At 40.1% G+C, this 21,392-nt stretch overlaps 1 protein-coding gene across 1 annotated transcript in view; it reads right to left on the minus strand.

Moving 5' to 3' along the window:
* LOC122815703 (vomeronasal type-2 receptor 26-like) overlaps positions 1-20,375 on the minus strand; it is a 241,340-nt gene extending 220,965 nt beyond the window's left edge. The window contains exons 1-2 of the mRNA XM_044088434.1: positions 20,338-20,375; positions 20,229-20,253 (exon numbers count right to left, since the gene is read on the minus strand). Of these exons, the coding sequence (XP_043944369.1) occupies positions 20,229-20,253; positions 20,338-20,375 (63 nt within the window). The remainder of the gene's footprint in view (positions 1-20,228; positions 20,254-20,337) is intronic.
* Positions 20,376-21,392: the final 1,017 nt, after the last annotated feature.

Genomic DNA, 21,392 nt, shown 5'->3' on the forward strand with positions numbered 1-21,392 from the left:
TCAGGTGAGAGTGGTATGTCAGGTGAATGAAGTCGGTATAGCTGGGGAGTTAGGTTGGGTAGGTCAACAGACAAGACAAACAAGACGCATACAGGGGCAGTGTATGACATGTGTGGGGGGGGTTACACAATTGACGGGGACGGATGTTTGGATATCCAGAGCCCATGAGCCCACAGATGGCAACAGTGGAACTGATATCCCCACCCATGGGCAGTTGCCACTGTTCCTTCACTGCCCAGGACAGGGCTGTGCTGGGGGCTGTGTAGGCCGGGCAACAGGCATGCCCGTAAGTTGTGCCACCTGTGCCTCAAGCTGGTGTAGGGGCCCAAGAACAGAGTCCCGGATCTCCCTACGCACCACAGTCCGGACGCTACGGAGGGTGAGTGGTGGTTCTCCTCCAGCCACGCTTGCAGAGGGGGGACGGGCCCCATCCCCTGCAGCGCTTCCACCCGCAGGTGGCACAGGGCCACTGGAGGAGGGTCCAGACTGAGTACTAGTGCCAGGTGCACTCGCCAGCTGAGGTGGGAGAGGTGGGTCCGCTGGAACCCGCCTTCCCTGTCGTCCTATGTTTTGCATTATGTCATGACAGTTTGGGTTAGTAACATACAATACCATTCGCAATTAGTTGTAACAGCATGCATTAGTATTCCCATTACCCAAACACCCAGATATTCACACCATTGAACAGCGAGCATAACACATGCATAATTTGAACAGCAATACACAGTCCAACAACATGCAGGGTTGATTGTTGGCAACAGGCCATCAGGTTTGGATGTATGAACAGGGCAGATGCATCAACGGACATGCGAATATTTATGATCCAACAGGACAAATGTCCAGGGGTGTTAATTGTGATTGCACATACCAATTTCACATGGAATGGATTATATGTGGTTATAGGGTGGGGTGAAGAAAATATTATTAACACCTTCGAATACCAATACATATGCTGTACATTTCTAATAGCTACAGATATATACACACTACTGTTCTAACTACAGTTTCCTATATGATAACTACTTCCATTTGGTGATAGGACTGTTACTGCTACATCAATATACATTTTATTGTTATTCATACACGTTCATATCTGGCTTTGTTCAGCTACATCATCCTGCTACATTTGCTTTATATAGCTATAGACAACTGTGGATGTTTGATAATTCAGACAATCATACTATCTGCATATTGCAGACTGAGAGCAACATATCCAGATTTTGGGATACACATTACAGCTGCAGCAACACTTTAGACACATTTTGAAGTTTGGTTCTACTTGTCACATTCATTTCATTCTGTACTGACTGCAGCATACTTTATTCAGGGGTTATTACTACTTTATTGGTGAATTCATAACTCTTTCTCACACTCTCTCACTTGTTTTCATTTTACTATTCAGGATGGTACTTACTTCTAGGCTTTATTGACATGTTTTACCTGTAGTTATTACAATCCTTTCCAGCAGTCTCACTTATGTCATGTTTCAGTATTTCAACAGGGATATATTTCACACATGATTTGCTCATCTTCTGCAGCTGTACTTTTCAGCCTGCTGCAGGTTGTGTACTATTATATTACAAGTGGGGCATCTTTATTTCAGACTTTATTTCAGACATTTTCATTTTTCTGTTTGGATTACAGACTGCAACGCACTTTTCTAATCAAGCAATACTTGCAAACACTTTTACACTGTTACTTGCACATTTTATTACTTAGTGACTACACTGCACTCTTTTGCTAACTGTCATACTTTGATATTTCTTTACAGTTATTGGGAGTGGATTACTGACCTGCCTGGTGGCATAACCACACCAGCCTATCGCCATAGGCTCTGCAGTTCGCAGAACGGACACCTGCAGCTGTAATATAAATGAAGTAATATTGGAATACACATCTCCATAATATCAGCTGATTTAATTTCTTACATACATAATTAAATGTAATTTACTCAGTAGTGGGGCGTTGGGCATTTGCCGGGCCTCCTGTATCCAAAGGTTCAATTGGTCCTGCTTGCATCTCTTCAGGTCCGCATGGTGGTGACGGACCTGCTCACCAGTCCTTGGAATCCCTGTGGCACTGGTGAGATCATGAGCCAACCAGTCCCACGCCTCAGCCCTATATGCTCCCCACAGGACCTGGCCCTGCATGAGTTGGGCCTCATGATTGTGGACTAGGAGCCAGACCATGTATCTGGACTCCTCAACACCCCACCTCTGTGCTCAAAAGCAACTACCCTCACCTACACCTGGCATTCTGGCTGCAAGTCAGTTCTATAATCGTTTATGCTGTGTATTCCCGCCTATGAGGCTTATATATGCCGTTTTTCCCGCACTTATCTGTGATTGGCCATTTTGGAATTGTATCCACTTCACAAAACCTGCTTTGTCATGCTCCACTTTCTATTCATTCCTATATATGTGCTATTACTGCACTTCTGGGTACAGCTGTCGTGGCTTAGTGGTTCAGTACCTTGAGTATGGTGCATGGTATCCTGGGTTCGAACCTGCCTACTGCTTTTTATATTTTCTGACTGTCTAGACAGGCTAGGGGGTGTGTCTGTGTAAAGGCAGTTTTGTTACAGCTTGCTCAACGTTGCCCGTCGGTTAGCTTGTTAGCGCGGTGCGCAGCTCCGCGCAAATGGGGTACGCTGGTTTACACCCCATTTGGCTGTCATCACGAATATTATGCTCAGCTCAGCTAGGGGCACACAGTTTCAGTGTGTTAAACCACTGCTCAGCTATGGGCACTCATTTTGCACCTGTTAAACCACTGCTCAGCTACGGGCACTCATTTTGCACCTGTTAAACCACTGCTCAGCTACGGGCACTCATTTTGCACCTGTTAAACCACTGCTCACCTACGGGCAGATACACTCACCTTGTTAAACTGTAGCTCAGCTATAGGCACATCTGGCATTTTTTATTGTTTTGTTACCTCACATTTCTTCAAAATAAATGGACTATTTAATTACATTTTACATAAAATGTGATTTTATATGTGTACATATTTGTCAGGGACTTGTTTCGTGCTTATTTTACTAAAAATAAAATTGATGTTGTGGGGGCTCGAACCATGGATGCCTGCTCTTCAGCCGACGTCTCTACCGCTACGCTATTGCTTCTTGGCTTACTTTGCATATTTAGTTCTTATATGCTTTCCCACTGACTGCTAACTGTGGCTGCGCTACGGTCACGCCCGTGCAAACGAGCGCACTCACGGGCAAACATCTTTACGATTTAAAAAAATATATATAACATGTCCATTTATATATTTTATGTTCATAGTCTGTGGGGGCATGTGTTGTGTTGTGTTTATTCACATTTCCATGGCCTCTGTCGTGGGTGTTTACTTTGGGCAATTTTACTCTTCTGGGGGCATGTCCGCTTGCAGGGCTCGGCCTATGGACACGCCCCCTACTGTCTTACACGGACCGTGTTAGCCTTAGGTGTGATTCAGTATGCTCTCATGAATATGCAGAGCATGCTGACATCACTCCGTTTAACTGCAGCCTCTGTGTAAGAGTTATAACTCTTACACGGAGGCTTCGTGAATCCTTGCCTGTGTCTTTATCTTTTGCCCATTACGATAATTTGACTTCCAAACTCCATCTCTCCCCTCTTTCATTACTATTCTCTGTTGTGTAACCAATTTAAGTACTTTCCCACCCATTGTTTCCATATATCCATAATACTAAGTGCCCAACCAGCATACCTCTCAACTATCCAAATTGTCGCAGAATGTCCAGATTTCTGCCTCAGATTTTTGGCCTGATCCTCATAAAAAATGTGGTTTTCTGGCAAATCATTCAGGATTGAAGTAACAAAGTAATACTAAACAAAGATATACATTTCAGTATCAGACTTCATTTCCTTCAGAAAATACATAATAATTCAACATCTGTTATTCTAGCAACTTTCTAAGCTTATAGAAGCAATATTTAAATATGTCCCTATTTTTAGGCCTTTAAATATTTAAATATGTCCCTATTTTTAGGCCTTTAAATATTTAAATATGTCCCTATTTTTAGGCCGTTAAATATTTAAATATGTCCCTATTTTTAGGCCTTTAAATATTTAAATATGTCCCTGTTTTTAGGCCTTTAAATATTTAAATATGTCCCTATTTGTAGGCCTTTAAATATTTAAATATGTCCCTGTTTTTAGGCTTTTGTCTCCCCCATTATTTTTGTCTTTCCAGATTTCTTGCGCTGAAATGTTGAGAGATATGCTTCCCAGCAAACCAGTATTGCACTTTAGGAAACTTGATTTTCTACAAATTGTCCTGCTCATTTTCACAGGGATCCCATCTGCTTGGCAACCTTGGACACCATGAGGGGATCCTGACTTAATCGTGCTCTGTCCTTGGCAGATTATTGTTTTGCACTCCACTTAAATGTTTAGAGTACTACTGCTTTATCTTTGCATGTGTTTGTTGATTTTTCCCCTAAATCATTCTAAAAGTTCCTAGTACTTGAAATTGCCTTACCAATGTAGTTTGTTTTAGTTCTTTTGCTGAAGCATTACACTCACAAGAAACATTTTGTGGTGTTACTATATCAATATATCAGCAGGACCCTGTACAGATACAGATGCCCAGAATGTAATTTTTTTTTATAAAACTTCTCTTAGAACTGAAACCTGTAACTTAAGTGTGGTTAAAACAAAGCCATTACTTGGAGACAGGCTTAGAGCAGCTAGTTTGCACATTAAACAGCACTATTATCAAAACGTAGAACAATCTAACCTAGTTTAGCGTCAAAGCCCAGAGGGCTCCCAAGGAGTCCTCTGTATAACCCAGCTGATTACCCACACTAGCCCACTCAAATACAGGTCTGGAGAAACATGGATATGCAATTTTCAAATGTCTCCGTAGTCAGCTTGGTAAATGTGGGCATACTGAGACAGTGTATCAGTTGTCTCATTTTCACAGACTGCCATTAATCTTTAAAGAAACAAGCTCTGCATGTGAAACTTGCTTATACAAAATTTAATTTGTGGCAAAATCTCACATACAAACAAGATTGTCAAGAACAAGCACACTACATCCACCACACATAATGCCCACAACATGCATAGACCAACCTATGCTGAAGTATTTATAAGCAATCTTCCAAAACCCCAAAGACTTCCTAAGCATATAAATGGCAACCCCTATCCTCAGCAATCTATAAAGCACTCAGCAAAAGCAAGCCCAAACACCATACATATGCCTACACCTAGTGGAGCCCCAAAAGCAAAACATGTAAGGCAAGCCAACACATTTCACAGGACTCTTGCCATAGGAGACGCCAATGTATGATACACAAGATGCTCCACCCACCAGACTGAGCAAGGAGAAGACAATGGTTAGTTGTTTACTGAGCGCCAGGGTCCACCAAGTTGCACATGCACTCAAGTCACTATAGAACAAGTACCAATATCATTCTGTTATAGTCCATGTGAGCATTGATGACCTGATATATACTCCCTTGGACTATATGAAGGGAGACATTGCTGATGGCTCTGAATGTGTGTCTCAGGCAGGTATGTGCGTTGCATTCAGCAGCATTCTACCACCATCACCAAGGATGATGCCAAAGAATGAACAAAAGACGATTGGCTTCAATAATTGCTTTGGTTTCTAGTGTCATTCCAGGGAGATTCGGTATTTATGTGCATGTGCGTGGTTAACAACCCATGATGGTTTGCAAATATTGGCCTGCACTTGTCTCTCCTAGGATTCCAAATATTGGATAACATTTTATCCAACACCTAAGAGCCTTTTATAGGCAATGCCAAATTAACAGACCTGCAGACATAGCAAATAAAACACAAAGAAATCTACAGGTGTTACAACTCATTGCTAGGAGGCTAACTAGACAATCCTCACCCTACATGCTCTCCTCACTCTGAAGAATATACACATCTGTGCCAATAATGGAACATACTTTAAATCCACACAAAGTACTCCATCAGTGCAAGAGTTCAGTGCCGTCCACATATTTAGACCATCAACGTCACAGTCAAGGACAAAAGGTAGAGGATTACCATAATAGCAACAAGAATAACTCTGTATTGGTTAAACAAGATGATGCCCTTGAATTTATCTGTGAACAGATCACCTTACAAAGTCCCATACCATATTCTAGCAAGTTATAGGTCACCATCAATGTTTCTAGAATACCATAACTTATACCTAGGCCTGTTGGAGAAGCTCACCATTAAACCAAACACCCTATTCCTGAAAGACTTTTAACTACTCCTCTATAGATGAGGAAACATACACTGCCTCATACTCACTGGCATGATCTCTGGACTTTATTAACACAAACATCCTTGACCAGATAGTGTGCACACCCACCAGAGGTTCAAACAAACGTACTGTATCTGGTATTCACCAATATGGGAGATGCCTGCACTGCCCCCTCCCCCCCGTGTCACATCCTCACTGCTGAGGTTGGACCTTAAAGCTGTCTCCTTTAAAATAAAAATAAACTTGTCAACCCCAGCAAATGCTGTAACAATTAGGAACTACTTAAAAGCAAACTACATGCTATTAAGTGATAGTTTGTCAAAATTCAGTGCCCCTCCCTACCTCAGGTTCACAGCAACCTATTTGAAATTCTTCACAGAGACCATGTATAACCATGTTAATACCCGTATAGAAGCTGCTGTTACCAACTAGAAGTAAGCCCAAAACAAACTCTAAAAGCAAACACTGGTGGAATCCTAACCTTAATAGGGTATATAACAAAGGGGAAAAAGTCATGGCTAAAATCAGGATGAGCAATTCTCATAATGATAGGAGCTCTCTAATTAAACTAAACAGGAAACTAAGTGGGCTAATTAAGTCCAACAAGGCCAATTACAAACTCACAGGCTAAATTAACCACAAGTCCTACTACAGCTAAGTCCAAAACCTCAAAGGCAGCACATTTCAATGTGCTGAACTGGTGGTCAGTGGTTCCATCTTCACTAAGCAGAGTGAATTAGTGAGTTTGTTGGCTGATATTTCAGCTCAAACTTCACCTACCATTCCCTCCTGCCTCCTCAATGAAATACCTATTAGCATAACCCCCCAACTATTAACAGGGAGGAGATTCTGGCAGTGCTCACTAAGGCCATTAACACAGCCTCAATGTTCTCTGATAATATTCTGAGATATTATATACATGATATCAGAGACATATTATACATGTAACTGTAGATATCAGTGCAATTACTGTTGTTCAATTATACAATTACAGAGCCAGATTAATGCTTGTCCACTCACTTTTATTAAATATAAAACAATGTAAACATAATTATAAATAACAAGTATGTATAGCGCTGGAGCTCATATGAATTATATGTGTTACTGAGGGTAAACTGACAATTATGTTTCTGTAATAATAATTGTCTTTTCTGGCCTTAGATAGCTTCAGACTTCTATGATACTCATACACACATAAATGTATAAACCAGACCTTGTTAGGTCACCCACATATATGGCTAACCACCTCAATCTATCATGTGTATTTATATATAACAAATAAGCATGTCTAGCAGGCACTTCTTCTGTAGTAAGGATGAAAAATCACCTATTTGGAAAATATGCTTTGTCTATGTTACATAGCTTTGACTATCACTTTCCTAGGTTAGTACTAAGCTAACTGCCATTGCAAGCCTAGCCAAGTATCCCTTGTGAGACTCAAATCCTGCACTTTGTGTCTGTAAGGCAAACACCTTAACCATTAGGCCACCATCCCAACTAAATCACATTATACAAATTAATTTTTTCAGTGTGTAAAGACGCACAAAAATGTGTCAGGTCATATAATTTATACTCCCAATATATGTCTGCAAAGGTAAATCAGCTAATGGGTACAACAGCAACCAGCCCCTAAAGTAATGCCAAGAGTCAGATTAACCTTCCTATTTCAAACACTGCTTTCATTTCTGTTTGACACTATTGCTCTCTGCTTAACGTTGCTGAAACTTGGTAAGCATGGTTGTTCTAGTTTGCACACTCTCATTAAGTGCAATATCATGAATTGGCAGTAAAACACACTTAACTGTTGTTGTTTGTCCTGACTAGACATGTCTTGAGATAGAAAGGAAGGTGCTCAGTATTGGGCTCAAAGGTGGGGTGTCAAGGAGTCCAGAATTTTCATTACACTCTTTGCAAAATGCCACAGCCGAAGGCTGCGGCAGGGGGATTATATCATGTATCAGTACAAATTTGAAGCTTGGAATGATCTGGCCAAGGCTGTCTCCAGTGCTACTGGCATTCTGCATACTGGACAGCAGTGCAGGCACCACTGTAATGACCTCAAAAGGTGCAAGCAGGATACACTCAACCATTGGCTTTCTGAGTTTAGGACTGCTAACATCCCACAGTTGTGTAAGTATACAGATAAAGAGAATTTGAATGAGATAGAAAGCTGTATATAGGCAAGACTGGCATGCATGCTGTTCTTCTATTGTTCATAGGTTCATATGTTCATATTCAAAGATTAGTACTAGGCTAACTGCCCCATGGGCCATTTTAAGCCTAGCCATTTACCCCATGTGTTCTCTCTTTTTCATTCTACAGCCATCTTAGAGATAATGGTGAACAGGGAAGCCATTGCTGAGCATTTAGAAAGCCTGAGGGGCAAGGGGTATATATGCAGCACAACATAACGATTATTATATCTGAAGTATTGCTCTTATATACACTAGTAGAAAATTAATTATGCATGCTTCAATCTGTAGCACATGCCAACTGTAGGAATCAATTGTAACACTATAGTTAGACATTGTAGGTTCAAACGCCACAAATAACAAATACATAGTAAAATCCTTTAAATCGATTACATAATTTCAACAGAAGTGGCATACTTGGCATGCTGTTACCTTAACCTGTATTACTTGATCAAGTGTGTGTGCAATATATGTATATTGTAAGAATAACGTGGAGCGATTATCAGTTATAGTTTGCAGTTCATAAAAAACATACTTAAATGTAAAGGTAGAAATAAATACTTTATATTGTACTACTTTATTGTATGTCACATATGATGGTACTCATTATGTCTTTTTTTGTCTTATCCCAACCCTTATCTGTCTTTTTTATTTTTATATGTATGGTCACAACATTGTGATGTCATCAGTTTTTGACAACTCACAAAATGCTTTACAGCACAGGGAAGTAGACCAACCACTGTGGCTCAGCCTGTGCCCATTCCACTGACTCCTGCACTGACACGCATCACATCTGGGACCCAACCTGTCATTACTGCCTCTGCTGACCCTGCACTACCTGGGACTTCCATGCCAGGTAGCATTACACCAACAGGTGGTGCAGCAGTACCCTCTGGGAGTACTGGGGGAGGATTTTGTTTTTCACCAAGAAATGCCAGGCTTGGTACCTGATATAGTGCAGAGCAACATTGGTGCACACCTCTGCTGGATGGAGAGGATGTTCTCTATTATGGTGTGTAAACAAAGATGTCAAACACTCCAACAGCCAGTAGAGTAAGGGGACAGTGATGACATTTCTACAGTTGAGGACTAGATTTTTCACTGTCCGCATGTTTGACGGGCATAGGCAAGCAATGTCCCATCCCTATCCCCAGTCATAGTGTCTCCCAACCTTTTGTGTTCTTCACCAACATTGTGTTTTGTCTTGTCTGTCCTGTTTGTCTGCATCCACTTCTTAAACTACCCTGCTTACCTAACCCTGAAATACCTACATCCCTTACCCAACATTCCTCTCTTACTGAAATAAAAAAATAAAAATGGGCACCTGTCTCTTATAAATATATTGTCCCATACACAGTTCTTTCCACTTCACATGCATCTTCTCAACACACTAGATTCAGTCCAATTGGCTATACAACATGATTGCATTGTTGTAACCCCTCTTTGTTGAGATGACAGTCCAAATTCAGTTAATATTCTATACATATTTTTATTTTACACTGTTGAGGAAGTGGATAGCTGTGGTTCTTTCCTACCTCCCTTCTGCACATTTCTGTATTGCTTTCCCTTTGTTCTTCCCCCTGCTTACTCCCTGTTTCACCACTTTCTTATCTGGTCCATTTTAACACATTTAATCTGATCAAAAATAGAATCTCAACTACACACATGGTAGAAATGGCCCCCTAATGAACACCTTCACTTTTAGTTTCTGTGTCTGTGTGGAGTATCGTATCATACACCAGTGCCAAGTGACTGTGAATGGGTCTTCCTGTCCTATGGCATGGTGTATTTAATTCTGCGCAATGCTGTTTAAACCAGCTGTGCTAAGTAAACACACAGTTAAAGTAGATTAAATAATTATTTAATTACATTATCAATACCTAGTTATAATTATGAGATACAGCTGGATTCAAACCCTGTATCATCTGGGCTCAAAATATATAACTCAGTACAGTTACACTTGCTGCCACAGAGCCAGCTAAGCAGCAGGTGTGTTTCCTACACTCAGTACTATCCAAACTGCTAACCGAGGTGCCTGTCCACTTAATGTGTTTATGCAGAGGTAAGCAAACCAATAGAATTCTCATAATTTTATCAGTGAAGCAGAAGGCCACCTTTGCTCCTCGCTTAACTATGTGCAAATGAGGAAAGCAGTATAAATATTTTTCTAAGATTAAACAATTTATAATACAACATTTCTGATATGTATTATTTACGAACACCATAGCATCTGTTATATGAGTCTACCATAGCCAGTATGGATAAGTGCTTCTCAAGTTCAAGTAGGAGTCCTTAAATGTGTATCTTCCATGTGCAAACATGTTGTCATTGATCAGATAAACCTACTAGTCTGAGATGCACTATGGAAAGTGCACATTAACATGTTTTACTTATGTTTACTACCCACTTAGTCTTCATCCCATGAACGTACAAGCAACAACACAAGCAAAAGGAAGGCACTTTTTTTAAGTACAGAACACATATTTAACTATAGCATGTATTACCTGCACCCATGCACTTGAAACTTGGTCTCTCAGTAATCATTCCCAAATATCAACTACACTACACAAATAAACTAAAAATGCTTTCTTACATACCATGTACATCTTTATACTGACAATACACATTCAGATTTTCTCATATTTGTAGTAATGTGGACAGCTGTTTGCATATAGTTTGTAAAGATGTCTCTTAAAGTATACCTCCACATTGGAAACGCAACAGCAAATACTACATTTTGCTCACTAATCAATCTAGTAACATGTAGAACTTTAATATATTGACAGTCATACATGGCTACATCCATTTCATAGATGCCTCCTAACATATTCTCTCAAATATCCAATGATGCTTTTATCCTCTAGAAAATGTCCAACAACTTTGTAAAAGTCAGACTTGTGCCTTGGTGCATGTGTTATCTATTAATTTCTGTAGCTGGTGTCCCTAGTTATGTAAAGGATTTATTCTCACTGCAGTCAACTTGTGTATGTATGCATCTAGTCAGAAAAGTGTAACTCTGTATCCTATAGTCATCAGTACAATTCCATGGAGTACCAATATTTTGACAGTTGTACGTGACTACACATCTATTTAATTCAGGCCTCCCAACATCTTGCCTCAAACATCCAATGATGATGTCATCTACTATAAATTGTCCGGCAGCATTGTAAAAGTCAGACTTGTGAACTAATGACTGCATTAAGTACTGATTACTGTAGCTGGTGTATCTAGTTTGGTAGGGTTTCTAATCTCACTGCAGTCAACTGTGTGCATGTGTGTGTGTGTGTGTGTGTGTGTATGTCTAGTCAGAAGAGCATAACTATGTATCCTACAGTCATCAGTACAGTCCCATAGAATATATATATATTTTGACAGTTGTATATGCCTACAGATCAATTTAATTCAAGACTCACAACATCCTCTTTTAAACACCCAATGATGATCTCATTCACTATACATTATCCTGCAGTGGTCAATTGGGGGATGTTTATTCCCATAGTTGACATTTGAGAGACCATTTTACACTACCATGTAACACACTGCTATTAAAATCCTCTTATCAAAAGGGACTGTTGATGTCATCAGCCATAAAGCATTGCCCAACATTCTAATAGTCAGACTTTTGCTGTGGCACTTGCATTAAATACTGAGTTGCCTAGTCAGTGTACTTAGGTAGGGGTTCTGTTGAAATTGTATAATATACCTTTATGCATATTGTTAGCATATTAGGACATGTGGTGTAGTAGAGCAGATCAACCTTCTATACAGTTCACATTCCGCCATCAGAGTGACACTTGTAGTATGGCACAGTTATGCATGTGTCTACATACCATCATTAAATGTTTTGTGACAGACAATACAAATTCATATTGATTACATGGTCACACAAGTCTTGTCTTACATATATATATATATATATATATATATATATATATGTATATATACATATATATATATATATATATATATATATATATATATATATGTATATGTTGTTATGCTGTGATATATACAACCAGTGTATCACATGTGTTGATGCAACTGCAAGCTTGTGGAATTCATTTTATATGAGGTTGTGATACTATACCCAACGATTATTGAGGTGGTCAGCAGCACCATTGTGTAACTATTAGCATTTGTGTCAGGAAATGTTCTGCATGAGCCACAAACAACTGATCTCTAAATGAGTCCTGATATAACATCAGGCCACTCAAACACAGCTTGCCCATGAAACACATATAGGCATATTTTTTGCAGTTGATGTAAGTACATAACAATGGTACAGTTGTACAACAGTGTGCATAGTACCAGTGTGTAGAATGTGATGAATGACCAAGGTTGTATTTTGAGGACTTTCTGCAAATCATTTATTCCAATACATATGAAATATTAAGGGAAATACACAACTAAGCACAGATCTGTATGTGGATGCCATGACACATACCAAACCAGTGGAAATACATAATCCGCTAGCTGACAGTTTGTCTCACACATCACCCTCCTATCTCCACTTGCTATCAGCCAAAGTATACATGCAAACATTACTCAGCTTTTATTCTAAGAAGGGCAGCTCATCTCTGCAGTCTCTATCCCTATAGCATGACTCAAAACATGACATATTAGACACAGCTGGAGCCATACTTTAACATGGCCTCCAGACAGCCTATGTTCCCATAGAAGGGTGTATGTCAACATGCATCCTTCTGAATGGGGGTGACCATCACCTGAGGCATGGAGTTATAGACACTTCCTCACTATCGTCATCTGTGAGGTAAACCAGTGAGTCACCATGTACCTAAAAGGACACAGGTAATATCCTGACTGCATGCCAAACACGTGTGATTTGTTCATGCTACATCATGTTTGTTATATCTGTTTAATGTCTTCAAGAAGGTCAACTAAGGCATGCCTGATGATAACACTATGGAACTTAACCTGGCTAAGGAATTTGACACTAATGCACACTCAGGTATTACTGAGAAACTGTCACAAATGGCCATAAACACCTACATCAGCAAGTGGGTAGACTGCTGGATCACATACGTGACAGATAAATATGTTGAAGTGTCTGAAGCAACTTATATCTAGAGTCCAGTGATCAGATCAGTAACTCAGAGGTCTGCACTAGGCGCTTTCCTGTTCATTATTTAATTCTTAGATGTAAAGACTGACTTACACATCCTTTGTCCAACTAGATTTGTGGAGGACTGCAAATTGTGGATGATCATTGAATCCAGGTGTGGTATTGGTATAATACAGACAGTATCAACACATAAAAAGGATTGCTGTCACAGCCATGGGGACATAGTAGATGAACCAAAATCATGGGGGGAACAAGTTACATCATAAAAGCAAATGCACAAGCTAATTATAATTTAGGCAACACACCCCTATGTAGAGATTAAGTGGTATGCAACCTGTGTATTCAGTTAGATGGTATGCAGAACACCCACCTGCATATCCTACAGTGGTGACTACTCATTTGTATGGAAAAGAATTCTTGAGTATGTGCAGGGCAATGATGATAAACTGTTAACTCTACCATAAATGGATCACACCTATCCTAAATGCCAGGTCATAGAACTTGCACAGATCTTGTCTGTGTTCTTGCAGATACTTACATATATGTTTCACCTTGAATGCCCATACAGATACACACACATGACTGGTACAGTGGTCATTCTTGAGGCTTGCAGCTCATTCTGTCTCACTGGCTATTTGATACTTATCAAAATTTCTGTCTTTCTTCTCATAAGTTCATAGGTGTTTACTAGGCTAATGATCACAAGGGTCTTTTTAAGCCTAGACATGCATCCCGAATCTCTGACATCCTTGATAAGTCTAAGCATGGGCCTGGGAGAGGAACCCTTTATAGGTTACCTGTGTCCATTAGAGGCATATGTGCCAAACCAGGGATGAACTTCCGGTTTGGCATCCAATTGTCCAAGTTTTACTTGAATTGGGTTAGGGGTGAACTCTGCTTCACATGGATGGGTAGCCTGTTCCATAGATGGGGTACTCTCTGGGATACATGCCTATCTATCCAGCAGGTCCTATTTATATCACAGGCAAGGTTTAAGTCTTTAGAATGGGTAATTCCGGTGATGTTTGTTTTGTAGATATGCAGGAGGTTCATCAGAGTGGGGTCTGCCAATGCCCTGTATGCCAGGCATAGATCTCCTCTCAAAAGCCTGTAGGAGATAGAATACAGGGATAGGGCCTTGAGGCAGTCTGCATAGGACTTATTACTTATGATCTGTATTCTTTTAGTGAGGAACCTCTGTGTATGTTCCAGTTGTTGGCTATGCCTGCTTAGGTACATACCAAAAGTGGAATTCTACTCAATGATAGGTCTGATGAATGCTGAATACAGTGGAACAATGACTTCCTTGGAATTAGATGCCATACCTTTGTTTATAAGTTGCCCAACATAGAATGATTTTCTCACCACTGTAGACACATGATGATCAAAGGCGAGATTACCATCTATATGTGTCCCTAAGTCCTTTACTACTGGGTCAACTCTAAGGGGTGTGTTGTCAATATGATAGTTACCAGGGATGGATGACTTCCCAAAGGACACTATTATGCATTTCCTGGCATTTAGCTTTAGTCCATGGATCTGACACCAGTTGTTTATCTGTGTCAGCCCCTCCTGGAGAACATTTGTGTCATTGTGCGACTCAATGACAGCTCCTAATTTGCAATCATCTTTAAATTTAATCTGCCAGGGATCACTGACATTGGCCTTGACTTCTGAAAAGTAAATTCCAAAAAGGAGCGGTCCAAGGACTGATTCTTGAAGAACTCCACTTGTGACTGGCCTCTTTGTAGAGGTGGACTCCCCAGTTCTAACTTCCTTGGCCCTGTCTGTGAGCCAGTTGGCTATCTACCGGGTGACATATGGGTTTGTACCTAACCTCTTGAGTTTGTCAACAATGCCTGATTGGGGTATTGTGTCAAATGCCTTGGCCAGGTCAAGGTAGGCAGTGTGAACGATTTTGCCCTCATCCATTGCTTTGGTGACCTTCTCAAGCAAGTCCACCAGGTTTAGTAGGCATGATCTGCCCTTAATTAACCCAAACTAGGCTGAGTCCAGTGTCTGGAGGTTTACTATATCTATATTGATCATCTCCATGATAATTCTTTCCATGGCTTTTCATATAAGACTAGTGAGACTTATGGGTCTGCAGTTTCTAGGGTCTGTTGATGGCCCACCTTTGTGCAGGGGGATGGCTGTTGTATTTCGCCATTCCTGAGGCACAAAGCCAGTTTGGAGGCTATAGTTAAACAGTAAATCCAGAGTCCCTGATAGGTCATGTTTGATGCTATTAAGAAGGCATCCTGGGATATTGTCTGGGTCCATTGATGCAGTGTTCTTGGTCTTAGAGAGAGCATTAAGGACCTGTTCCCTAGTGATAGTAGGGGGAGTTATATTTGATGATATTTCCTGAGGGAAGGTTGAGGGGAAGAGAGGTGTAAAGTTGGAGCTGAATTTATCATCCAGGAGGTTTGCTATATCTTCTGGCTCAATATAGGTGGCTCCATTTACAACGAGCTCTGCACACAATTGTGTATTGCCTTTGAGGTTGAGAACATGGCTAAAGAATGCTATCAGGGAGTTCAAGATGTCACAATTAGAGACTTAATATTTCCTGCATATGCATTAAATTCTATTGTACGTCTGTTGTAGGAGTAAAGTAGTTCATCATTGTTATTACCAAAATGGAACATTTGTAACAAAGTGCGCAGACTGCAGTGCTCATGCTGCCATCATCACTTATATGGGAAATATGTTAGTCAAGGAGTAAATAGTGCAGGTTGTACTCGAACCCATGGAAGATAAAATCAAGCTCTTGACATGTGAATGTACTTGTAACACCTCAGATGTAATGTCATACTTTTCATTGGCACTCATGTGAAATGAGACTGGTATGAGTGCTTAGCGATAAAGATACAAATATGTAACAAGTAATATAGAAAAAAAGGCTTTCCAAATAATGAAACTGATAGCACTGTACCATGAAAAGTTTTACAGTTGAAATGAAAAAGAATTCTATTTTCTGGAAGGACTTTTCCTAGCAATAATGTAAAAAACAAGTATTATGAAATTATTACAGGTGTAACAGCAAAGGAAAATGTTAAATTAACAGTAAACCATAGGTGGATTCATACAAAGCACCTACTGCACTATAATGGAGTAGGCACATCATTGTCATTTTGAATCATTAAGTACATTACAGGAAAATGAATCTTCTGAAATCACTTTTTTCTGTGTCCCATATGCTAACTGACAATCACTGATGCCATGCTTATTTATGAGAATGATAGCAGATTTGTTGAACCTTTTTAGGTATCTGGGGACACAAGCTATCATTTCATTAAAGGGCATCAAGGACCAGTAACAATATTCAGGGCCAGCCAGCACACAGTGTTTGAACAAGAAATCCGCCAAAAAAAAATGTTTTTCTTAACTCTCATGGGTCAAAAGTTCTAGGTCAATGGACAGGTGAGAGAAGGAAGTACAAGATTATAGCCAGATGATATCACTATGATGTTCAGTAATGTGAGAACTCTAGGCTGTAAGATGGCTTATATAGAATAACTTGCGGTAAAAATTATCTGGATTTGGATTATTATGGTCAGCTGCCTGCCCAATGCCAGGATTCATGAGATCAAGCATGCACTCAGGTGTCTCTGCAACAAGTATCATTAGATTTTGTCATAGTTCATGTTGAAGTGGACATCCTGAGATGTACCTCACTGGACTATATGAAAACAGACATGATTGATCTTTTTAAGTATGTGTCCTAGGCAGATATGTCCCTAGTCTTGAGCAGCATATTACCCTCACCTAGAATGATGTCATAGTATAAACAAAAATGATTGATTTCAATAACTGGCTTAGTTTTTGGTGTCATTCAAATGTGATCCATTTTCTGTCAGCCTGAGAGAACATGGTCGAGAAACCTCACTGCTTTGACAGAGACGGTTTGCACCTGACACTACTAGACTTTCAGCCACTGGCAAATGCTCTTGCCTCCCCCATAGTGCTTTTTCAAAAACAAATGTACCAATGTGAAAATTGCCAATCACAACAAAATAAGGGTTATGCTGCTAAGTGCTAGGAGTGCAAACCAAAACCTGCACACCCTGGAGGATGTGGATGTCATGCAGTCACAGAAACCTGGTTCAAGTCCTCAGAGATAACTCCAGCCTTGCAAGGCTACAATGACTTTCACATCTTCAGACCATAAAACTAACATGTGAGAACCAAAGAGGCTTTGTTTCTATCCATATTAGAGATAAATTCACCTCTGATCTAGTTAGACAGGTCAACTCCATGGAGTTACTCCAAGTTCAGATTACTCTGGGTAAGACCCCCATTCAAGTCATAGCTAGTTATAGATCCCTTTCCATGGGTCAGGATACTCACAAAGCCTACTTGACCAAACTGGGGTCAATCCAAATATTGCTAACACTCTAGTTATGGGGGATATCAATTATCCCACCATCAAGTGGGAAACCTACTCTAGCTCTAACTCACTAGTGCAAAAGTTCATTGACTTTGTTAACTCAAATGCCCTGGAATAAAATGATCAAACCTCAACAAGAGGAACAAACATACTAGACCTGTTCCTCACTACAATGACAAACAGATGCACTGCCGCAACGCTCAGTCCCTCATTAGTTAACTCTGACCACAAATAAGTCACCTTCAAGCTGGCTCTAACACCAGAACTCACAAAGTTTTAATTCAGACTAAACTATACCCTCCTTGAGGTTGGTATTAATGCAGTCCAGGCCCCACCTCAGCTGGAAGTGGTAACTACACTGACACTTACCCTAAAGACTTGTAAAATCACTTTCATAAGTGCATAAACTCAGCTGTTCCAGACAGAATCAAAGCCAGATCCCCAGGTAAAAACAATCTGCCTTGGTGGACATCCAGCATCAGCAAACTTTACAACAAATGCAAAAAGTTGCTCTCCAAGAAAACTAAGGTGAGACTCCAACAATGTAAAAGCACCCTCCTCAGCCTCAACAGTCAAATCAGACAACAGGTCAAATCTTCTAAGGGCATCTTTGAGAAAAACTTAGCAGGCACAGCCAAGGATAACCATAAGGCCATTTACAGCTAGCATAAAAGGCAAGACCCAAGCATGTGCTGATCTTGTGACTAACTGTATCAGACACTCTGATCCCACGGAGATAGCAAACCTGCTAGTAGACAGATTTGGTGAAGATCCCCTCCAAACATATAACAAACTTGTCTTCAACTTACCCCCAACCCTACATATCCAAAGAGCAGGTCATTAAACCCTTGTGCAGGGCAAAAACACAGCCTCTATGGAACCAGATGGCATCCCAGGCTGTCCTCTAAACAAACTAAAACATGAACTACCATCACCATTAGGCATCCTATTCAATCATTGTCTAACCACAGGCTTTGTTTCTGCAGAATGGAGAACAGCAACAATTATTTCACTCCCCAAAGGTGGTTTAGCAACAGACCCAGGGAACTATAGGCCCATAAGTCTGACCAGCCTCATCTGTAAAACCATGGACCTCATAAATAAAGACATAGGCAACCTCCAAACTCTGGATCCAACTTAACTGAATTCTTCAAGGGCAGATCCTGCCTGTTAAACCTAGTGGATTTCTTCAAAAAAGTGACCAGGGCAATTAATAGGGGCAAATCTGTTCACACAACATACCTCAACTTGGCAAATGTCTTTGACACAATCCCAGACTCGGCCTTTACTGATAAACTTAGCAAACTGAAAGTAAACCCTTTTGTTGTAAGATGGGTTGACAACTGGCTCAAAAACTGGACACACACTATCAAAGTGGGTGAATCCACATCAACTAACAGACCTGTCACCAATGGGGTGCCACAAGGGTCAGTGCTGGGGGCCCTACTGTTTGATATATACTTCTCAGACATTCAGGCCAAAACTAAGGGGCTGTGGTTGACCAAGTTTGTGGATGACTGCAAACTAGGTATAATTATTGAATCCCAAAGGATGTCAGTATACGTCAAGATGGTCTTATGCAGACCAATGACTGATGTCTTACTCACGGTCTTGAACTGAATGCAAAGAAGTTTTTTCAGGTTTCAACTTTCTGTTACTTAAGAAGTTAACTTGTGAGTGTTTTCTGCCATTTCACACTGAGCTAATCGGAGGAAGGGCACTGAGCAAACCTTGATCTGCGATATATAACATTAAGTATACTGTTTTTGCTTATTTTTACGAGTTATTTATAGCACTTTTATTGTCTACTGCATACTTTTTAGCTAACTTCACTGTATGTGAGGTATTCATTGAAAATTTTCTACATTTGTTAAGCATCTATTTGGGTTTGTTTATTCTGATTTCCTGCCATGGAGTGTATCATATAACTTATTTGTTTTCATTTAAAAGCATTCTCTAGACACTCCTTGCTCCTTAATCTGTTTAAAAATTTAATTTAAAAGCTCACTGCTGCTTTTCTGCTATGATAAACATTTCTGCAGTTTTTTTTTTACCTAGGTAATGTGGGTAGTTGTAGCATTGCCCATAATCAGGCTTGCGTTTTGGGCCTAGATTTTTGTTTGTAGAGGCTGTGTGTCTGAGCACATGTTCCAAGCCATCTTAATTTAGCCAGTCATTCTTGCATTTCAGTGAGAGGGGATTGTTTATGGTCATTGGCTGATTGGGGTTACCTGGGCTATGGCTTGGAGTAAGCATCTCATTGGTTCTTTTGAACTTTTTTAAAAGTTGTTTCAGGTTTCAACTTTCTGTTGCTTAAGAAGTTAACTTGTGGGAATTTCTGCCATTTCACACTTAGCTAATCGGAGGAACGGCACTGAGCAAACCCTGATCTGCGATATATAACATGAACTATCCTGTTTTTTGATTATTTTTACGGGGTCTTGATAACACTTTTATTTTCTGTTGCATACATTTCTAGCTAGTTTCACTGTGTGTGAGGTATTAACTGAAAATTTCCGACATTTGTTAAGCACCTGTTTGGGTTTGTTTATTCTGATTTTCTGCTAAGGAGTGTATCATATAACTTATTTGTTTTCAGTTAAAAGCATGCTCTAGAGTCTCCTTGCTCCTTTATCTGTTTAAAACTTTCATTTAAAGGGTCACTGCTGCTTTTCTGCTGTGATAAACATTTCTGAAGAATTTTTCGACCTAGGTAGTGTGGGTAGTTGTAGCATTGTCCATAATCAGGCTTGCATTTTGGGCCTAGTTGTTTGTTTGTAGAGGCTGTGTGTCTGAGCACATGTTCCAGGCCATCTTAGTTTAGCCAAAGCCATTTTTGCATTTCAGTGAAAGGGGAGTGTCTATGGTCATTTGCTGATTGGGGCTCCCTGCACTACAGTTTGGAGTAAGAAGTTAACTTGTGAATGTTTCTGCCATTTCACACTGAGCTAATTGGAGGAAGGACACTGAGCAAACCCTGATATGCAATATATAACATTAAGTATCCTGTTTTATGCTTATTTGTATGAGTTATTTATAGCACTTTTATTGTCTGCTGCATACTTTTCTAGCTAGCTTCACTGTGTGAGAGGTATTAACTTGAATCTTTCTACATTTGTTAAGCACCTGTTTGGATTTGTTTGTTCTGATTTTTGTCTCCCACCATCCCTCCCTCTTGGTATCATGTTTTTATACTTGGTGGCTTTGTAGTTGCCCGCCCGTGCTGTAAATCTGATCTGGGACACTCCTCCCAGTTTAGTGTCATTACATCATTCTACCTAATACAGGGAGAACATTTGAGAAGGCCAACCCACTTAGCTCTTAACCTTGGGTTATCTTCTGCTCCTCCTTTCTCCCTTTCCACTTTTCAAAAAAAATTCTAAGCTTGTTTCAAGCCTTTCCTGTAAGTAGTGTAGTCCAGATACAGATTTGCTGTATCTAGGACTGTTTGTAAGCTGCTGAGCCCCCGTCGCTTAACTAGGGTTAAACT

The sequence above is a fragment of the Protopterus annectens genome, chromosome 1.part1, assembly GCF_019279795.1.
Source record: "Protopterus annectens isolate FY-2018-M chromosome 1.part1, PAN1.0, whole genome shotgun sequence".
Lineage (NCBI taxonomy): Eukaryota > Metazoa > Chordata > Ceratodontiformes > Protopteridae > Protopterus > Protopterus annectens.